Source organism: Primulina huaijiensis, chromosome 3, assembly GCF_012295235.1.
Source record: "Primulina huaijiensis isolate GDHJ02 chromosome 3, ASM1229523v2, whole genome shotgun sequence".
Classification (NCBI taxonomy): Eukaryota; Viridiplantae; Streptophyta; class Magnoliopsida; order Lamiales; family Gesneriaceae; genus Primulina; species Primulina huaijiensis.
In genome coordinates, this window is record NC_133308.1 from 22,498,313 (window position 1) to 22,515,414 (window position 17,102).

General features: G+C 34.6%; 2 protein-coding genes across 2 annotated transcripts; one reads left to right on the forward strand and one right to left on the reverse strand.

Moving 5' to 3' along the window:
- Positions 1-6,753: 6,753 nt before the first annotated feature.
- On the forward strand, positions 6,754-8,911 carry LOC140972254 (uncharacterized protein At3g49055-like). Its single transcript, XM_073434702.1, has 5 exons — positions 6,754-7,570; positions 7,662-7,738; positions 8,026-8,137; positions 8,260-8,376; positions 8,469-8,911. Exons 1-5 carry the CDS (start codon positions 6,755-6,757, stop codon positions 8,799-8,801), a joined length of 1,455 nt encoding a protein of 484 aa, XP_073290803.1. The 5' UTR covers position 6,754; the 3' UTR covers positions 8,802-8,911.
- Positions 8,912-12,839: 3,928 nt separating this feature from the next.
- LOC140972252 (cytokinin hydroxylase) lies at positions 12,840-16,518 on the reverse strand. The gene is made up of 4 exons (XM_073434701.1): positions 15,860-16,518; positions 15,375-15,604; positions 14,653-15,267; positions 12,840-13,614 (listed from the first exon to the last, which is right to left on the reverse strand). The coding sequence occupies exons 1-4, from the start codon at positions 16,167-16,169 to the stop codon at positions 13,186-13,188; spliced, it is 1,584 nt and encodes a 527-aa protein (XP_073290802.1). The 5' UTR covers positions 16,170-16,518; the 3' UTR covers positions 12,840-13,185.
- Positions 16,519-17,102: the final 584 nt, after the last annotated feature.

Sequence of the window (17,102 nt, forward strand, 5' to 3'; positions counted from 1 at the left end):
TAGAAAGTCTACTTCACATTTGTGGGAGGAAACTTAGTTACATGGAGGAGTAAAAAGCAGAAGGTGGTAGCCTTATCCAGTGCTGAAGCTGAGTTTCGAGGCATGGCGAAAGGATTATGTGAGCTTCTTTGGCTTAAAGGTTTGCTAACAGAGGTCGGTTTTCCTCCTGACTCTGCAATGAATTTATTTTGTGATAACAAAGATGCCATCGACATATGTCACAACCCAATTCAACACGATCGCACCAAACACGTGGAGATAGACCGACATTTCATCAAACAGAACCTGGAAGAGAAGATCATCCAGTTCCCTTTTGTTAAATTTGAAAAATAATTAGATGAAATTCTTACCAAGGCAGTTTCCAGCATGAACTTCAATGACTCACTTGACAAGTTAGGTGTTAAAGATATCTACACACCAACTTGAAGGAGAGTGTTGGCGTGAGTCTCTCAATTAGCCAGCTATGGAAATCTCAATTGGCAAGCTATGGAAATCTTAGATTTAGGAATCCTTTCATTCAAGGGATTGTAGCCGTAAATATTGTACACACATAGAATAGCTTCCTAAAATAGTTTTTTGTATCTCTATATCTTGTACTCAATTTTTATTGTATCGATATGAAAGAAAAACTTTATGTTTGACAATAATCACACTCAACACAACAGTGTAACTTGTTCTAGTACAACCCCCTCGAACATGTTAGCTTTCAGATAAAGTAGTTTAGTAATATATGTCTATTCATAGTATAGGCTACTGGGCTATTAATACTCTAAAATGTTCATTTTCCTATCCAGGTTGATAATCAAACCGGTTGAAAGCATAAGTTCAAGTCAATGTATTTAAACCTAAGAACACCGATTGAAAATTTTATCACAAATTGTAATCATGTCTGTTAGGCCAGCCAAAGTTCTTTCAGAGATTGATCAAGGCGATTTTTCATTATTTGGATTTCTTGGCTCTGACTAGTTGATACCTCCTCAGTTTGTTGTCTTCTGCTCATCTCTTCCTTGTATTGACTTTCTGCTGCTTCAGCCTGAAAAAAGGTGTGATGAGTTACATCTATTGATGCAAGAAATTTAAAAAGAAAAGCTTTCTCACTTGTTTCCGGTTCAGAACAAGTCAAGAAACTTTTCTTAAGATGACAATGATCGGATATATGTCAATGTATATATGCATATATATGGATATATGAGAGCTAAAGATTGCATATTATCAATATTCTTCCGAGCCAACTAAAAATTTATGAGGACCAAAAATGAGTCAGATGCTCTACTACTCTTTATTAACAGAAGGATGTGCTCGGTGATTCTTATTGTTTAGCGGACACTATGTTTGAATAGGCTATAGTAATAGTGATATAAAATATAACTGGTAACATACGGGAAAGAATAAAGGAGTACAATAGGATAATGTTTTTTTTTTTACCTTATGCACATAATCAAAGGCATCTTCATCTCTCCATCGATTCAATGATTCTTCAAATAATTTCCGGGTCTAGTCCTCAAATATTTCAGAGTATTCTCCAGTCTATCTTGAATGTCACTATTTTCTTTTTGACGGCAGATGAAATCCTGGAATATTTTCAATTTAATCGATGTACTGAACAAATTTGTGGAAATGTTCATTTTATGCCCTTTGTAGGTGCAAGATTCTACATTCAAGACTCAGAAGTTCAGCTAAGGTGTACTAAATGATTCTCCATAAGAGCAAACAAAACATACCAAAGAGTTGCTAGATGATGAACATGGTAAATACTCTTGAAGCTTCACTTGCTCAAGTAAAGGTGAACTACTTCCACTTTCTGCTGTAGTAGTTGAATCCTAAGGGCTAAACAACTCTTCTATCGATCTCATCAAGTGCTCGGAATTGGCATCCATGTTTTCCACATGATAACATGTTAATGTTGATCCACCACCATTTAAGGGAAAAGACAAGGCTTTAGTAGGAGTCAAACAAGAGTCACTGCCCGTAGGCCTAATCAAGAAAAAGAAAGACCAAATTGTCAGTAAACTACAATAACACCGATTCCCATAATCTGCAAAAACTTCATTGCTAAAATGCATCCAGACTTTTCAACTTTCACAAGGTCATCGCATCGTGTCTGGGCCCAAGGGACTACAGGCGCCATCCAGGTATGAATCCACAAATGAACTTTACTTGCAACTGAGTTGTAACTTTCCTCACTTTAAGTTTCTAGAAGAACTTGTTGCATTCTCTCATACACATCGACACCTTGTCCTCAATCTGACGCACAACATGATATTACAATAATATTATGGCAAGCTCAAGGCCATGCAAGCAAGATGTTGAGTTTAGACAATGGAAGTAGTTAAGGGAATGTTGTATAAAGCTGGGGGAATATGCGTGTAATGTGTAAATATGAAAAACTTATAGAATATAAACAAATAAGAATATAAACAAATAAGATTTCCAGAACAAGTTTCATTCCTTCAATTACAAGAGTTATACAAGTGGTCCCTCAGCTTATTCCCTAGTGTTCTCACTCCCTGAACTCTCATTGAAGTTTCTGAATGAACTCTCTCGTACAAACTACATATCACAAGCCTTTAATAGAACAAAGAATAAAGAAAACCAACTAGAATTTAAATAACTTTGGTGTTGATAAAAATCGCGAGGCTTTTTGGGAGGTCGGATTGGAGGACCTATTGGGGGATGCCATAAGTTAAAAGTGTACCTAAAGAAGCAAAGGTCGGAAGTTGGGAGCTAAGAAGGAATCAGAAGTCTGAGGTCGGATCCGAGGTAAGAAAGGGTCGAAATGTAAAATATGAATTAATAAACAATGACCAAAACCTGATATTTTTAGGAGGAGTGTTACTATGTGAGTAGAGTTCTTTGACGACTCAAACTCTAGTCTTTGTAGGATTCTAAATATGTTGAAATCTTTTTCTTCTTGGACTTTGGATTCTCAAAGTCCTAGATAAGATTAGATTAAATCTCTACGAGTCTTATTTCTGTGGATTACATATTGATTAATCTGAGTGTGAACTCATTTGAGGCATGAGCTCGTCTGACATGTATTAAGCTAGTCCAAACTTTTTATGGGAGCTCAGTTCGGGAGGTTGGCCAAGACTTTCTCAATCGCTGCAATAATATGTACTGAGAGGTCGGATAAGACCTTGCCGGGAGCTTGGCTCGGGAGGTCGGCAACGCCTTGCTAATCGACGAGATTATGGAAGTATGAGAGGTCGGCTGGGGTGAGCTCTCGGATGACCTTCCAACGAATTTGGGTAAATGGAGCCTAAGGTGGGTCCCTATACGACCTGATGGATCCGGTGGATAGGGTGACCTCCTCATGAACCTTAGTAATTAAGATGACCTCTCGGGACTATCTGGATGTTGGGCATGAATTCTCCTGGACTATCGAGAGTGGACCGAGCCTATCTCTTGGGATATCAAACTTCACAACCACTTACCCACTAATCCATTACATAAACAAAAAATAACTTTTGACTGGTTCAACTCTTCACTACAACAAAAATGGTTTTTCGCAGCGCGCAAATTCGTTTTCCGCAGCGCACATTGCACGCTGCAAAGTTCTAAGCTGTTGAAAGTTCAAGATTATCCGCGGCGTACATGTGCGCGCTGTTAATCTTATTATCCGCGGCGTTCACATGCACGCCGTTAATACTATTATCCTCAGCGTGCAATGTACGCAGTTAATAATCAGTGCAAAATCTAATTTTAGCGACGGTTTTTAAATTGCCGTCGCTAATACAACGGTCGCTAAATTTATAGGCGACGGTTTTTAAACGGTCGCTAAGTTTAGTGACGGTTTTAAAACTGTCGATACATTTAGCGACGGGATTTCATAATCCGTCGCTAATCTTTTCGTTAAAATAAAAAAAAATTTACTTTTATAATTTAATAAATTTTTTAAAAAAACTTACAATCTAATAACAATACTCGTGATTTTTAATAATATTTACAAAGTAAGTAAAAATTGAAACAAAAAAGTACACTAAATCGAAATTAAAATCCTAAAATCGAAACTAAAATCCTAAAATCGTGAGAAAAATTCTGAGTGTTGTGAAGAAATGAGGAGGAAAGACGGATATTTATAGACTATTAGCGACATTTGTATTAAAATCGTCGCTAATAGCGACTGTTTTATTTAAACCGTCGCCGATGTAAAAATTTGCAACGGGTAAAATAAAACTGTCGTTAAATATAGCGACGATTAATACTTAATTGTCGCTAAATTTGGCGACGGTTATTTTAAACCATTACTAGTTTTAAATTGACGACGGTTTAGTATAAATACTACCGTCGCTAAATTTAAATCGGCGACGGTTAAATAAACCGTCGCTAAATGATGGTGCACCCATTTTCCACAGCGTCCTTATATATGCACGCCGTTAAAAAAAATTATTTTTTTTTTAAAAAATAATTTACTATTAACAGCGCACATAAACATGCACGCCGTTAATAATATTATTAACAGCGTGCTTTTATTGTGCGCTGCGAAAATTGCATAAGTTATTAACAGCTCACATATAACTGCACGCTGCGGATATTAATATCCGCAGCGTGCTTTTAATGCACTCTGTTAAGACTGTCAACCGCAGCGTGCTTTTAATGCACGCTGTTAAGACTGTCAAGTGCAATAATATTAACAGCGCACATATGGATGCACGCCGTTAAAAGTAATATTCGCAGCGTGCTTTTAATGCACGCTGTTGATGACGTGCTGCGGAAAATCATTTTTCTTGTAGTGCTTGAATGTTTGTGGAATGAATCCACACAATACTTCAACACTGGAAATTCCGCTAGCATTTAATTCATACCAGTCCTCTTTACAGACGTAATTACACCAAATTGATAAAGGAGTCATATGCACAGTCTGATAAGCCATTCTAATCTTATCCCGCAATGAACGCTGGAACAGGACCATTGCATATTAACGAATCTTGAATATATGAAGTCCCCTTTGCAAATGAACCAAATATGGCATGATAATGGTGCCTGCTGGCACACAATCATAGCTTTATTGGACTTGATCTCTGAAAATTTCCTGCAATCTAGATAATTCTGCATCAGTAACTAAAGGAACTATATCACATGGAACAGGCATTCAAACTTTAATACTAAGAGTTTTATTTATTTTTATTGGCCATATAATGGGACTAGAATCTCTCAATGATGGGAACAAAAAAGGTTTGTTGTATCACAATTTTCTAACTCTATCATTTCTTTATCTGTTAAGGAATTACAAAAAACGGTCAGCAAAAATAATTTATCCGCAAATAAACGATGTTTCAGTAGCATAAAGTTTGAAAACAACTCGTTAAGAAAGTATCAGCTGCAGCTCCCATGACGAGAGAGATTATTCTGTGTTGAGCGATAAGTTTTAGGATCCCTTCCTCAGTATTATCCATGTCTTTCAAAACCTTATAATCAGCATGTATCTGCAGAAATACATTGTAGTTGACTTTCTTAGACATACATGTACAATAATAATAGTTCAAAGTTATGATAATAAGCAAAAGACGTAAATTTTGACAATTTAAAGTCATTCAGTAAACAATTGCCGTTTGATATTTATCCATCTATAAGCATAATTAATAAGAAATGGTAAAATACGATTCGGCAGTTAATATGAAAAGCAACAGGAAGAGTGAATAATAGCTACTCCCATCTGGAATACGAATAGAAGGTACTGATTCAGAAGTTTTTTATTCTTTAGCCGGTCAATTGCCTTGCATGCATTTACTGCCGAGTTTTTAAGTTTGCTCTCCGACAGCTTTCCATTCACTGGAAACATATAGCATTCAAAAGATTAAATATCAATGAATGGTTCAACTTTTTATATGATAGATTACACGAGAAAAATAATTATTGGTTTACAAGATATAATTTATTACTTAAAATTATCTTTTCCTTATTATTAAGATTGTGTAAAATAATTAATTAAAGACTAATTTCTTTCTAGATTTTTGATAATTATACTAAGATTTTCATAATATGATTTTATTATTTAAACAAGTTTATTTCTAATGGTTCACGTTTTTCAAGAAATTTGAAAATAGTTCATTTACCCTCTATAAATTCTTTTCCGATCCTAACGATTCCGTTGTTTATGATTTTACAAAATACTTTTGTATGATTCCAATAGTTAAAAATCATAATATAGATTTAATCAAGATATAGTGATTAGTCAATAATTCTAATTTTGGTAAAAACTTGTGTGAGACGGTCTCACGGATCGTATTTTGTGAGACAGATATCTTATTTAGGTAATCCATGAAAAAGTATTATTTTTTATGTTAAGAGTATTGATTTTTATTGTGAATATCGGTATAGTTGACCCGTCTCAAAGATAAAGATTCGTGAGACCGTCTCACTCTTCTATTTTACTTTAATTTGGAATATAAATTTTTCAAAGTTAATTCTATTTATTATATTATTCAAAATACTAATTTTCATTCCCGCAATTTATTTAATTTCTTGATTTCCACAATTTTAAAATACCAAAAAAAAAAAAACGATGGTATTCTTCTAATGTTGATCCGTCAAAGATCCAAAAAAGGTCTTTGGACAATATATTAGTAGTACTCCTTGAGAGCGCCAAAGCCTGATTTTATATAAATTCCAACTGCTTTACCTACCTGAACTTCTTCACTCCTCTTCTCTTGACTAGTAGTTGCTAATTTTCTCTCGCATCTCTCTCACAGATAAAAAAAATATATACACATTTATGAACTGCAAATCTTCTAAAACATTTTTAAAACAAATCATGGAACCCATTGAATCATCGCCTGAAAAGCATGCATTTAAAGGACTTGAAAGCCTTGGGTTATCATATCGAAATCTTGAAACCAGATTCAAAGAGAAGGAAACGGTGTTCACTCATTTACAGAAACAGAATAAAGATTCCATCCGAAAAAATAAAGACTCTTTGAAAGAAACCGCGAAAGAGAGAGGGTGCCGAGACGAAATTTTCAAGGCCAAGAACCATCTTAGAGAAAGGGATGAAGAGTTTGTGTGGGAGAATGGACAGTTGAAGAGAGACAATGGGGAGAAAATTGGGATTTTCACGAGGAATCTTGAGGTCATAAAGTTGGCTAAAGATGGCTTGATGAGAATAATCTTGAGTTTAGAAGAGGACAGGCTCGAAAATTTTGGTGAAGAACATGAAGAAAATGAACAAGATCTTGAAAATGATGAGTTATTGGTGGAATCAAATCTTGTTTTGAGGCTTATCGATATGATCTCATTGAAACTCAATGATTATAAGAATTCAAATATAAAGGAGAAGAGGGAATTAGAGTCCAGATTGGTGAATTTGGAGGAAGAAAACAAAGATATCAACAGCTTGCTTAGAATTGCATTGATGGAGAAAGAGACACTGGAGAAGAATTTAGGTAAGCTTAAGGGAGAAAATGAGCAAAAAAAATTGGCAATTTTGCAGATTGCTGAAAAGGGCTTGCAAAAAGTTGGATTCGGGTTTATAATGGGAAGTGGATACAATGATCAGACATTGAATGATTCGGATACAAAATCGGGTACCAAATCAGATGACAGTGAACGGGCAGAGGAAGTTGTTAATCTGGTAAAAGGGTACATAGTAAACTCAAAAAATGTGATATTCATTATTGTTTTTAATGCTTTAAGACATGAGATTTCTGTTATTATACATGCAGACTTCAGCTATGGAGAAAATCATGAAGAATTTGCGACAGGAAATTGCTGAATCGAGGAGTTCTTTACAAGAATCAAGGTGTTTTTGGTTGGATTATGGAGCATGTGAGCCGAGCTGATCGATCAATTACGAGCAGCTCGACCCAAGCTCTAGATACTTGAGTAGCTAACTGAGTCCAATCCAACTATATACACAGACTTTAAAGACTACTTTAGTCCTTTACGAATTTTCGAAAATTTCTAGCTCGAGATTAAGTTGCTCGATATACTGCAAACTTCTGCTCAACTTATTCTTTGGAAGAGTGTAGGTACGACAAAGAACTTGATTAATCCAAGAATGGTGACAATGTGCTTTTTGATTGTTAGGTTAGAAACAGAGCAACTACGGAGCATTACATTCAAACAAGATCGAAAATTATCCCGAAAAAGGCAAAAGATCAAAGAATTAGAAGACAAAGAAGCAAAGCTAATCCAAAATGTAAGTTGCTGAAAAACTAAGAATATGCTTGTATTCTTGGTGTACTACTGTCACTGCAAATTATTGTGTACGGCTTGACCATAGAGGCAGATACATCATTTTCTTTTTGTAATATTTTCAAGGTTGAAGCATTACTTGTAGAAATCAAAGAAACTGAAGAAGATGCCTCAAGATGGATGGAAGCATGTGAATTGGAAGCAGAAGCTGGGAAAAACGCCGTTTTGGAGCGTGACAAACTGGTATAAAAACATAAAAAGTGCAGCATAAAATGGCCTTGAATGCTGCCAATTCTTGATGCGCTCATACTTGCTAAATCTCTGTCTCCTTATAGGTCGGCATTTTGAAACAAGAACTCGAAAAAAAGAGTGCAGCCTTGGACATATCAAACGGTAAGCTAACGCTGAAAAACGAGCTCGTAAGTGCTGCAGATGCAGCACGCGAAGCAGCCGAAAGATCCCTTCAGCTGGCCGATAGCAGAGCTGCAGGATTACGCCAAAGGATCGAGGAGTTAACAAAGCAGTTGGAAGACTGCGAAAAGAGGAGGAGTAGGCGTAGAAGGAGGTATATTTGTTGGCCTTTCCCTCTGAATCCTGCTAACACTCCTGCGGGTGGGATTAGGAATGTGAAGCGGATGATACCTGAAATGTTAGCATTGGATAACTAATATGTAAATTCTACAAGAAATTAATAGACAATTGAGCTAACAAAATTACTCATGAGATTTAGCATTCGGCCTTGTGTGATTGACAATATTATAATTGATGGTATATCATATTCAACCTACACATCAAACACCGTATAATTGTCGAACTTCATAAATTATCAATATCTAATCGATTTTTTGCACTCATATCACACATCACCATCTTTCAATCATCTCATAACATGTACCAAACAGTACTTGAATTATTGGTTAGATTTTTTTCGATATATAATTAGAGTTACTGATATAAATTAAAGTATATCAAGGAAAAAATGCAATTATCATCCCCATCGAAAAAACATAAAACCATTTATGTTAAATGAAATTCGTTTTACAACCTAGCGTTTTTAAAAATTAGACACATTTGCCTCATTAGCAGTGGAGGTCTTTGTACTATTTAGTGTGACTTTGTGACATTAATTGATTTTTACAAAAATATCCCTATCAACTTGAAAAAATAATATCTTTTTATTTAATATTCACTTTCAAAATTTCAAATATCTATACATTATCTCCTACAAAATAATGACAAATCTTATATAAAAAAAACTAACACTACAAGCAAGTAAAGCGTGCATAAAGACATTAGTATGTACACATATTATACTAGGAATCGGTCAAAATTATTTTCTCTAGAATTAATAGTAACGAGCCATAATGGGCCTATGTTTGTACTTTAACTGGGTCAGTCAACGAGGCCCATACATTTAGTAGATTGCCTTTCTGCTCTCAGAATCTCTGAACTGAATGCTGAATTTAGCTGTAGAGTGTTTTTTTTTTTTTTTAAGGTTTCTCAGAAAATGGTAGCTAAGGAGGGAAGTGACAAAATCAGCAGTAGCGTGAGGAAGATCGTGTCGCCGTGTGATGTGGTAGCCCTCAAGGAGTGTTTGGAAGAAAATAAAGGTGATCAGAAGAAATGCCAATCATATCGAAGCTTTCAAAAATTCATGCTCTGTTAAGAAGCCCAATCCATCTTAGATTCCCCTTGAAATTTTCCATTCTTGAAGTCTAATCGGGAGTTTTTTAGCTACCCTTTTTCCTGCAAAGGGGATCGAATTCTATTGGTGTTCCGTTTTGGAATGAGGATTGTGTCTTTTTGGTGTAGATGATGGATCGAGTTGGTTGCGTTGTGTGCAGAGCGGGACCTTATACGAAGTCAACCATCTCATAACTCAGCCCAATAAAAGACCTAAATTTATNATACATTTATATTTATATTTGTAAATTAATCTATCAAAAAATCTTCACTGAAAATGAAATTTACTTGAGATATGAGCACGGTAATGTGCTTAGAGATCATATTAATTATATATATAACTAAAGCACACATCACATGATTTAAATTCTTTAATGAGTTATAATTGAATTATGAGTTTTATATAATTTTATGCGCGACTTGTGTAATTAATATGTGAATAGTCTAAGAAAATAAAATAAATTGTGAATAGAGCTTGAACGTGTGGACCGTTGAAAGATGAAATTCATTGTTTTTTGGGATTTCTTTGTCCTTTGATTTTGTATTTTGTTATTTCGATTCAAAGAATTCTTTGATTTTGTAGTTTCTACAATTATAGATATTAAAAATGTAGTTTCTACAAGAATTATGTTCGATCAATAATGTGGCAAGATAGACTAAATGGGCTAACTATGTTGTCGATTGAGAAAAAATATCTGACAATTGGATTACACATATTTGATAAATATTTTCACCTCTAAAAAGCTAGACGAGTAGTATTTATGTAGTTATTTTAAATATTTATTGAGTTGTTATTGATGTAATATATTAATTTTGATATATTTATGTATTTATTAGTATATTTGTTATTTACAAATTGAATTTTATATTTATTACTACAATAAGAAGGCCCATTTTTCAATTTTCATTTCATGCTTCATCCAAAATAGACAAACTCATTCAAACTCTTGCATATTATCTTCTCATATAAATGAAGATAATATATATCTCTCTCCATAACATATTCAACCATCACAATAATCACAATATATATTCAACAAAATATATTTTTCAATTATCTTCTTATCTCCAAAATCTTCAAATAAATATTTTATTGGCAAACTAATCTTAAAAATCAAGCCAACCAAATATAACAACATCTAACTAGAGATATAAGGCAACTTTTTTTGTTTTGGAAATATAGTTCAAAATCTTGAATGTGAAATGAAGCCCGAACACAACTTTTTGTCTGCCCCTGGAAGGAGCGAAAGGGCATTGTGATAAGATGAAACTAGAGGGTTCTACCGCTATATTTTAATATATCCAAGCATTTAATGCCCGTAGCTAACATCATTAACAATGGAGGAAATCATACAGAGACAGCTCTCTTTATTACAAGCGATCATTTACGATTGTTGCTTCTTCAAACTGTAAGTGATTTCTGTCGTACAAGTATATATGCAATTTTCATAATCTTGGGATGATCGAGTATATTTACGTGTTTGAGAAACAAAATATAAAATCTGAAACAAGCTTATAAGATATGGTTTATTGAAACTTTTGAGACAAACGGTGTGCACCCTCGCGAGTGCGTTTTAAATCTGAGTTTAATTTTGATTTATGAATATGGGATGCTGTTTTATGTTAATATGAATTGACATGATACAGTGAATGATGTTTTGCTTGATGTTCTCTGCTAGATTTAATTATAGGAAACTGATATCGTTTAGCTATGAATTTTAATTTGTAATCTTCGGATCTCTGTTAAAAAATTATCATATTTTTGTTAATTTTCGAACAAAATGTCTACCATTAATTTGTTGTGTGATTTCTATCACCCATCTCTTTTACTTCTTTGATGAGATTGAAATCGAGTATAAGTGGCAGAGATATATCACCTTAATTACTGCTGCTGCCATTTTTGTACAATTGACTTTTTTTTAAAATCTTAAATAGAAGAACATGAGAATCAATTTTAAACATTTTTTAAGGAATAAATTGTGCAATTGAAAATTAAGCTCGTTTAACGTGGATTTTATCACACATCTCTCCCCTGTTGGGAGGAAAAAAATTAAAGCTGTGTGTCCTTTCAATTTACAAACTTGAACACTATTAAGATTGTGTTAGTTTTTGGGGTTGAGTTAGGTTCAAGTTTCAATCTTAATATGGTATCAGAGCTCAGGTTCCACCGTTATATGTTGGACTACACGTTCTGCTTATAGTTAGATCATTTGTAAACTTCACGTTCTAGTTGTTCATTCTTGGACGTCGAGGGGTGTGTTTGTTGTCCCACATCGGTTGGATAAAATTCCTGGGAGTTGCATACATGGGCTTGGACAATACTCCTTCCTTGAGTTAGCTTTTGAGATTGAGTTAGGTCAAAGTTTCAATCTTAACGGACACATTTTGAAATTAATTAGGAGTATTTTTGGTTTCAAATAAGGATGCTCCTAAGACAAGTACACTGGTTTGAACTGGATTCTTCAAATGGACAACCTGGCTCAGTAAATTATTTATAACGAGTTTTTTTTTTATTGTAATTTTAATTTTTGATAAATTTTATGAAATTATTTCTATTTTTTATGACGATGAAACACATCGCCGCTACTTTTTAATGCTCATTAAATAAATCTCTATCAAATGCAGTAGTATGTCAGCCACGCTAGCCAGGTGAAATTCCTATTTAATTCTTTGCATTTATATATGATGCATTTTTGTCAATTATTTTCTCCGGATTAACCTAATTTTACAAATTTTAAGTTGTAAAATTTCCATTCTCGATCGATATGTCCTATGTAATTCAATGATATTGTGATATTTTAAAAATAAATTAACTTATTTATCAATTATTATATTTTAAAAACAGCTAAGTTAATCATTTAATCATGGTACAATAAGAAATTAAAAATTACATGGATCACTTTATAAATGTATGCTATACAAAAATTGAAGCGTAGTTCTTATAAATCAATTCAAATACACGAACAAAATTTTAAATAGCATTACAATATAGCCAAACACTGCCGGAGATCCGCGTCCGACGATGAAAACAAAAATAAAAATTCATAATCACCCCTTTCTAATTAAACTAAATTATATATAGAAAAAACCCTCGAAAAGTGCAAAAAAAAAAAAAAGAATTTTTTCATCATCCCTTTCTAATAGAATTAGATAGTCCTACATGGGAGTTTTACTCGTCATGTAGTTTAAACCATGAGACGTGGTGGATCCAATGGCTATGGCTCCACCGGAAGTGTTTCTCCCGATTTGACATAACCTTGAACCTTCTAAAACCTGATATTGGGATGGAAAATTGCAAACCAATAGTCTTAGCTAGGGGGAAAAACAAACTTTAGAGTGCCCTTCTCTTAGTAGAAAAGGCCAAAAAATTTAAAGTTTTTTAAAAACCAAAGGTAACCCATGCATTGGCCTAAGTGAGAGCATAATAGAGGGAGAATGGATATAATTTTTAGATAGGGAGAATGAGAACGTGGACAGAATTAAGGTTAGCACAATCTTGTACTCCATGGCGCTCAAGTTCCTACCAATACACATTCTCCCACCAAAACCAAATGGCAAAAATCCCATCTTGTGATTGCATCCTCCATATATTGGATCGTCCTTGAATCTTTCTGGTTTGAATTCATTCACACTTTCACCCCAAAGATTTTGATCATGGTGCATCGATACAAGGTCTATCCACATGTTCGTGCCCTTCGGGATTAATAATTCACCCACTCGAATGTCTTGCCTAGATTGTCTTTGGACATTCGGTGCCAAAGGATATAGGCGTAAAACCTCGTTCATCACCCATCCCATCTGCATCACAAAGAGTTTCTTGAAGTTAATCCATATTAAAATTAAACACCAAATTAACTATTTTTACTATTTGATAAAAATTACTACTTTCTACGTTAATATAAGTTTAAATTTACCATGTCAGATAACAAAACTTTTTGCATATGCAATCAAGTTTTCAATTGTGCTTCTAGTAGGCGGGTGGAGCCGAGGAACCCCGACAAGCGGGCCAGTTTCACGGCCGCGTTGCGGCGGCCGTTTTCAATCTTACATATGAGATTTCACCTGAGACTTGGGAGTTACTAAGTTTCAATCTTACATGTGCATTAACCGACCAATTAACATCCAATTATAAGAACTTTCGTGTGGATAACAATTTGCAAGAGCATCCTTAATGAACGCGGCCGTTTTCAATCTTACATATGAGATTTCACCTGAGACTTGGGATTTACTAAGTTTCAATCTTACATGTGCATTAACCGACCAATTAACATCCAATTATAAGAACTTTCGTGTGGATAACAATTTGCAAGAGCATCCTTAATGAAATTCAACATGTCAAAGCTGTACCCAACGCGACAAGCTAATTATATTTGAAAATTTCCATTTTCTTTTTTGTATTTACTGCTTTGAAAATTTAGATGATAACTTGACCATCTCACCATCAATGTACTTGTTTCCCAGATTCAATTTGCTATATATGTGTTCACACACACTCCTGAGTCAACCAATTCAAAGACTCAAGAGTACTACATGACTAAAACATTCTTGATTAAAATAAGGGTTTAATTTTAGAATATGTAAAAATTTATAATTATCTTCGAAAAACTATTAATCTTGATGAAAATCTTACTCAATGTTTTTTTTTTGGGATTCTATATAAAGCATTATTTCCAGTTTCTTTCCTCTCCGTACGTGTTGTTATGGCTTCATAAAATATAACCTACTAAAATCCACGAAACTTTTTATTCGATTAGAATATTTTACTACTTTCTTAGCAAACCTTAAAATTTTTAGCAAATAAACGTGCATGCTTCATAAATGTTCAAAAAATGTTACCTTCTTCAGTCCAACAAGCATCGTGGCAACAATATTCTTCGCATCGCCAATCACTTCTCTGATCTCCTCCCTGAGCTGGTCTTGCCACTCGGGATGGAGGGCGAGCTGGAACAATGTCCATGTCAGAGACAAAGCAGTCGTCTCGTGGCCGGCGAAAAAGAAAGTTTTGCATTCATCCACCAGTTCTTTGGTCGTCAATGTGCCCTTTGGACGACCCTCGGTTGTGTTACCGGCCATTAGAAGCCCGAGTAGGTCTGTCTCAGGTTGCCCATCCCTTGGTTGGTTCCTCCGTTCCGTTATTATGGACAGGAGGAGGGCATCGATTTCTCTACCGAGTTTCTTGGATTTTTGGGTTAGTTTAGGGTTTAAGAGCTTGCCGTAGGGAACCCCAACGTGCCGGATGGACTTGAAGAGAGCGATTTGCACGTCTCTTAATTTTTCCAACACTTCTCTTCCATTTTCATAGCTTACACCAAAGCTTGTTCTGGATATTATTTCTCCGGCTGTGACGATGATTTCTGTCTCGACGTTGATTTCTGGGTGTCCGGAGTCGATTAAGGTGACCCATCGGTCCAGCATGCTATTTGCTGATTCCACCATTAAGCCTGCCATTGCCTGTCAGGAATATGGTGGATCGATTAATTATCAAAGAATTGAATCTTATGCATCATGAGAATTAGCATTAAACAAAGTTTTTATGATGAAATACACTGATTTTATACCTTCAAGTTACCCGGATTGAATGCCGGAGTAATACTGTGGCGGTGCCGAACCCAATCTTCGCCCTCAACCATAACCAATCCATTGCCGAACATGGGTTCTCTGTCATGCTTGAAAACTCTTGGTTTTCCCCAAGATTTACCTTTTATATCCGCAGACATATTCTTCAGAAACTCAGGGTCTGCAATATAAAGAAAGGGTTCCGTTCCCAGCCAGTAAACAAATACTTTCCCTGCATAAAAATCGAAATATTTCAATCTCATACTCAATGTTAAACTTGCATAACAAGCTACAATGCCTGTGTGCATGTGCTACGCAGGCATGCATGCAACACCTGTCTACCCAAGAATTCATTCATCCAAAAAATTCTTGAGACATTCAGGTTTTGCTCAACAAGATGCATAGTTGTTCGATCTTCTGCCAGTCATGCACCAAGAACAAAATTAATACTGATCAACTCTTTTTAAAAAGTTCAATCAATTCTTACCAAATAATTTCTGCCACTGGACAAAGTACGGAAACACAGTGGAGTGAATATCATTGGATATCTTGCAAGAAGAAGAAGTAGATGGGGAGATAGAATATTCTATCTTGTCATCCTTCTTCTTCTTCATGTCGTTTAAGTTTCCCAACGGGAAACTAGGTTTCGGCCCGGAAAACCCATTCGACATAAGCTGTCTATATGCCAAATAAGGCAAAATATACCAAGAAAACACCAATCTTCCCATCACAAACAAAACAACAGACGCAGCCATTGCAAGACTCGAAGGAAACAATAGTTGAAGTGATGATTCCATTACTCTGTGTGTATGTGTGCTTTTTTAATGTTTTGGATTTCAAGAAATCAATAAACTCAACAAATAATGTGAATAATTTTTGAGATATGCCTTTTTTTGTGTGGATGAATTATAGGAGAAGAAGCGAGTACTTTTATAGGCAGAACGAAGGACGGAACATGATAAAGTCAAATGTAAGACCGTTCCACGTAGTCTTGCCCGAAGTTTGAACATTCTAAACGTCTGTTGAGTTAGATAGATATTTTGTGTTGGGTATTATTTTTTATTATCATTAATTTTTCCTGTCTCCTCTGTCGCTTTGTGACTTGTCAAAGTTGATAAGCATTTTTCTTAGACAATTCAACACGTACACATTCGCAGCCAGACGATCATCAAACACCAAAAGTTCCTATTCCTCGTATTTACAAATAGAAAAATATTTTTTTTACCCTTTTTTTGGTTATATTTCGATAAGTTTATAATCTTAGTTCACTAATTTTTATTTTTTCATGAATTTTAGTTTTTTTCACTTGAGTGATAATGTTTAGCTGAAAATGATGATGTGATATATATAAAAAAATTGATGACATGACGTCAGATATTATTTTGTCTCCGATGAAAATGACTTAAAATATTTGAAAATGAATGCAATTTATCGGAATAAGACCAAAATATTCAAACACATTTATCTTGGGTACAATTGAAATCCATCACGATTACTATTAAAATTATACAATTTATTATGAAGTGGATTTGAAATTCATTTTCTCAAATCAATCAATCCAAGTACACCCTAATATATTTTATATGGATTAGCTACGGATTAAAATTCATCCCAAAAATGTTTATTAAAGCTAATTAAAATTCGAAGAAACCTTAGTTAGTCATGCAGTCTTACACTTTTCTCTTTAATTAATTAATCATGAAATTTTTGGAGAAATTAAGCACGTATAA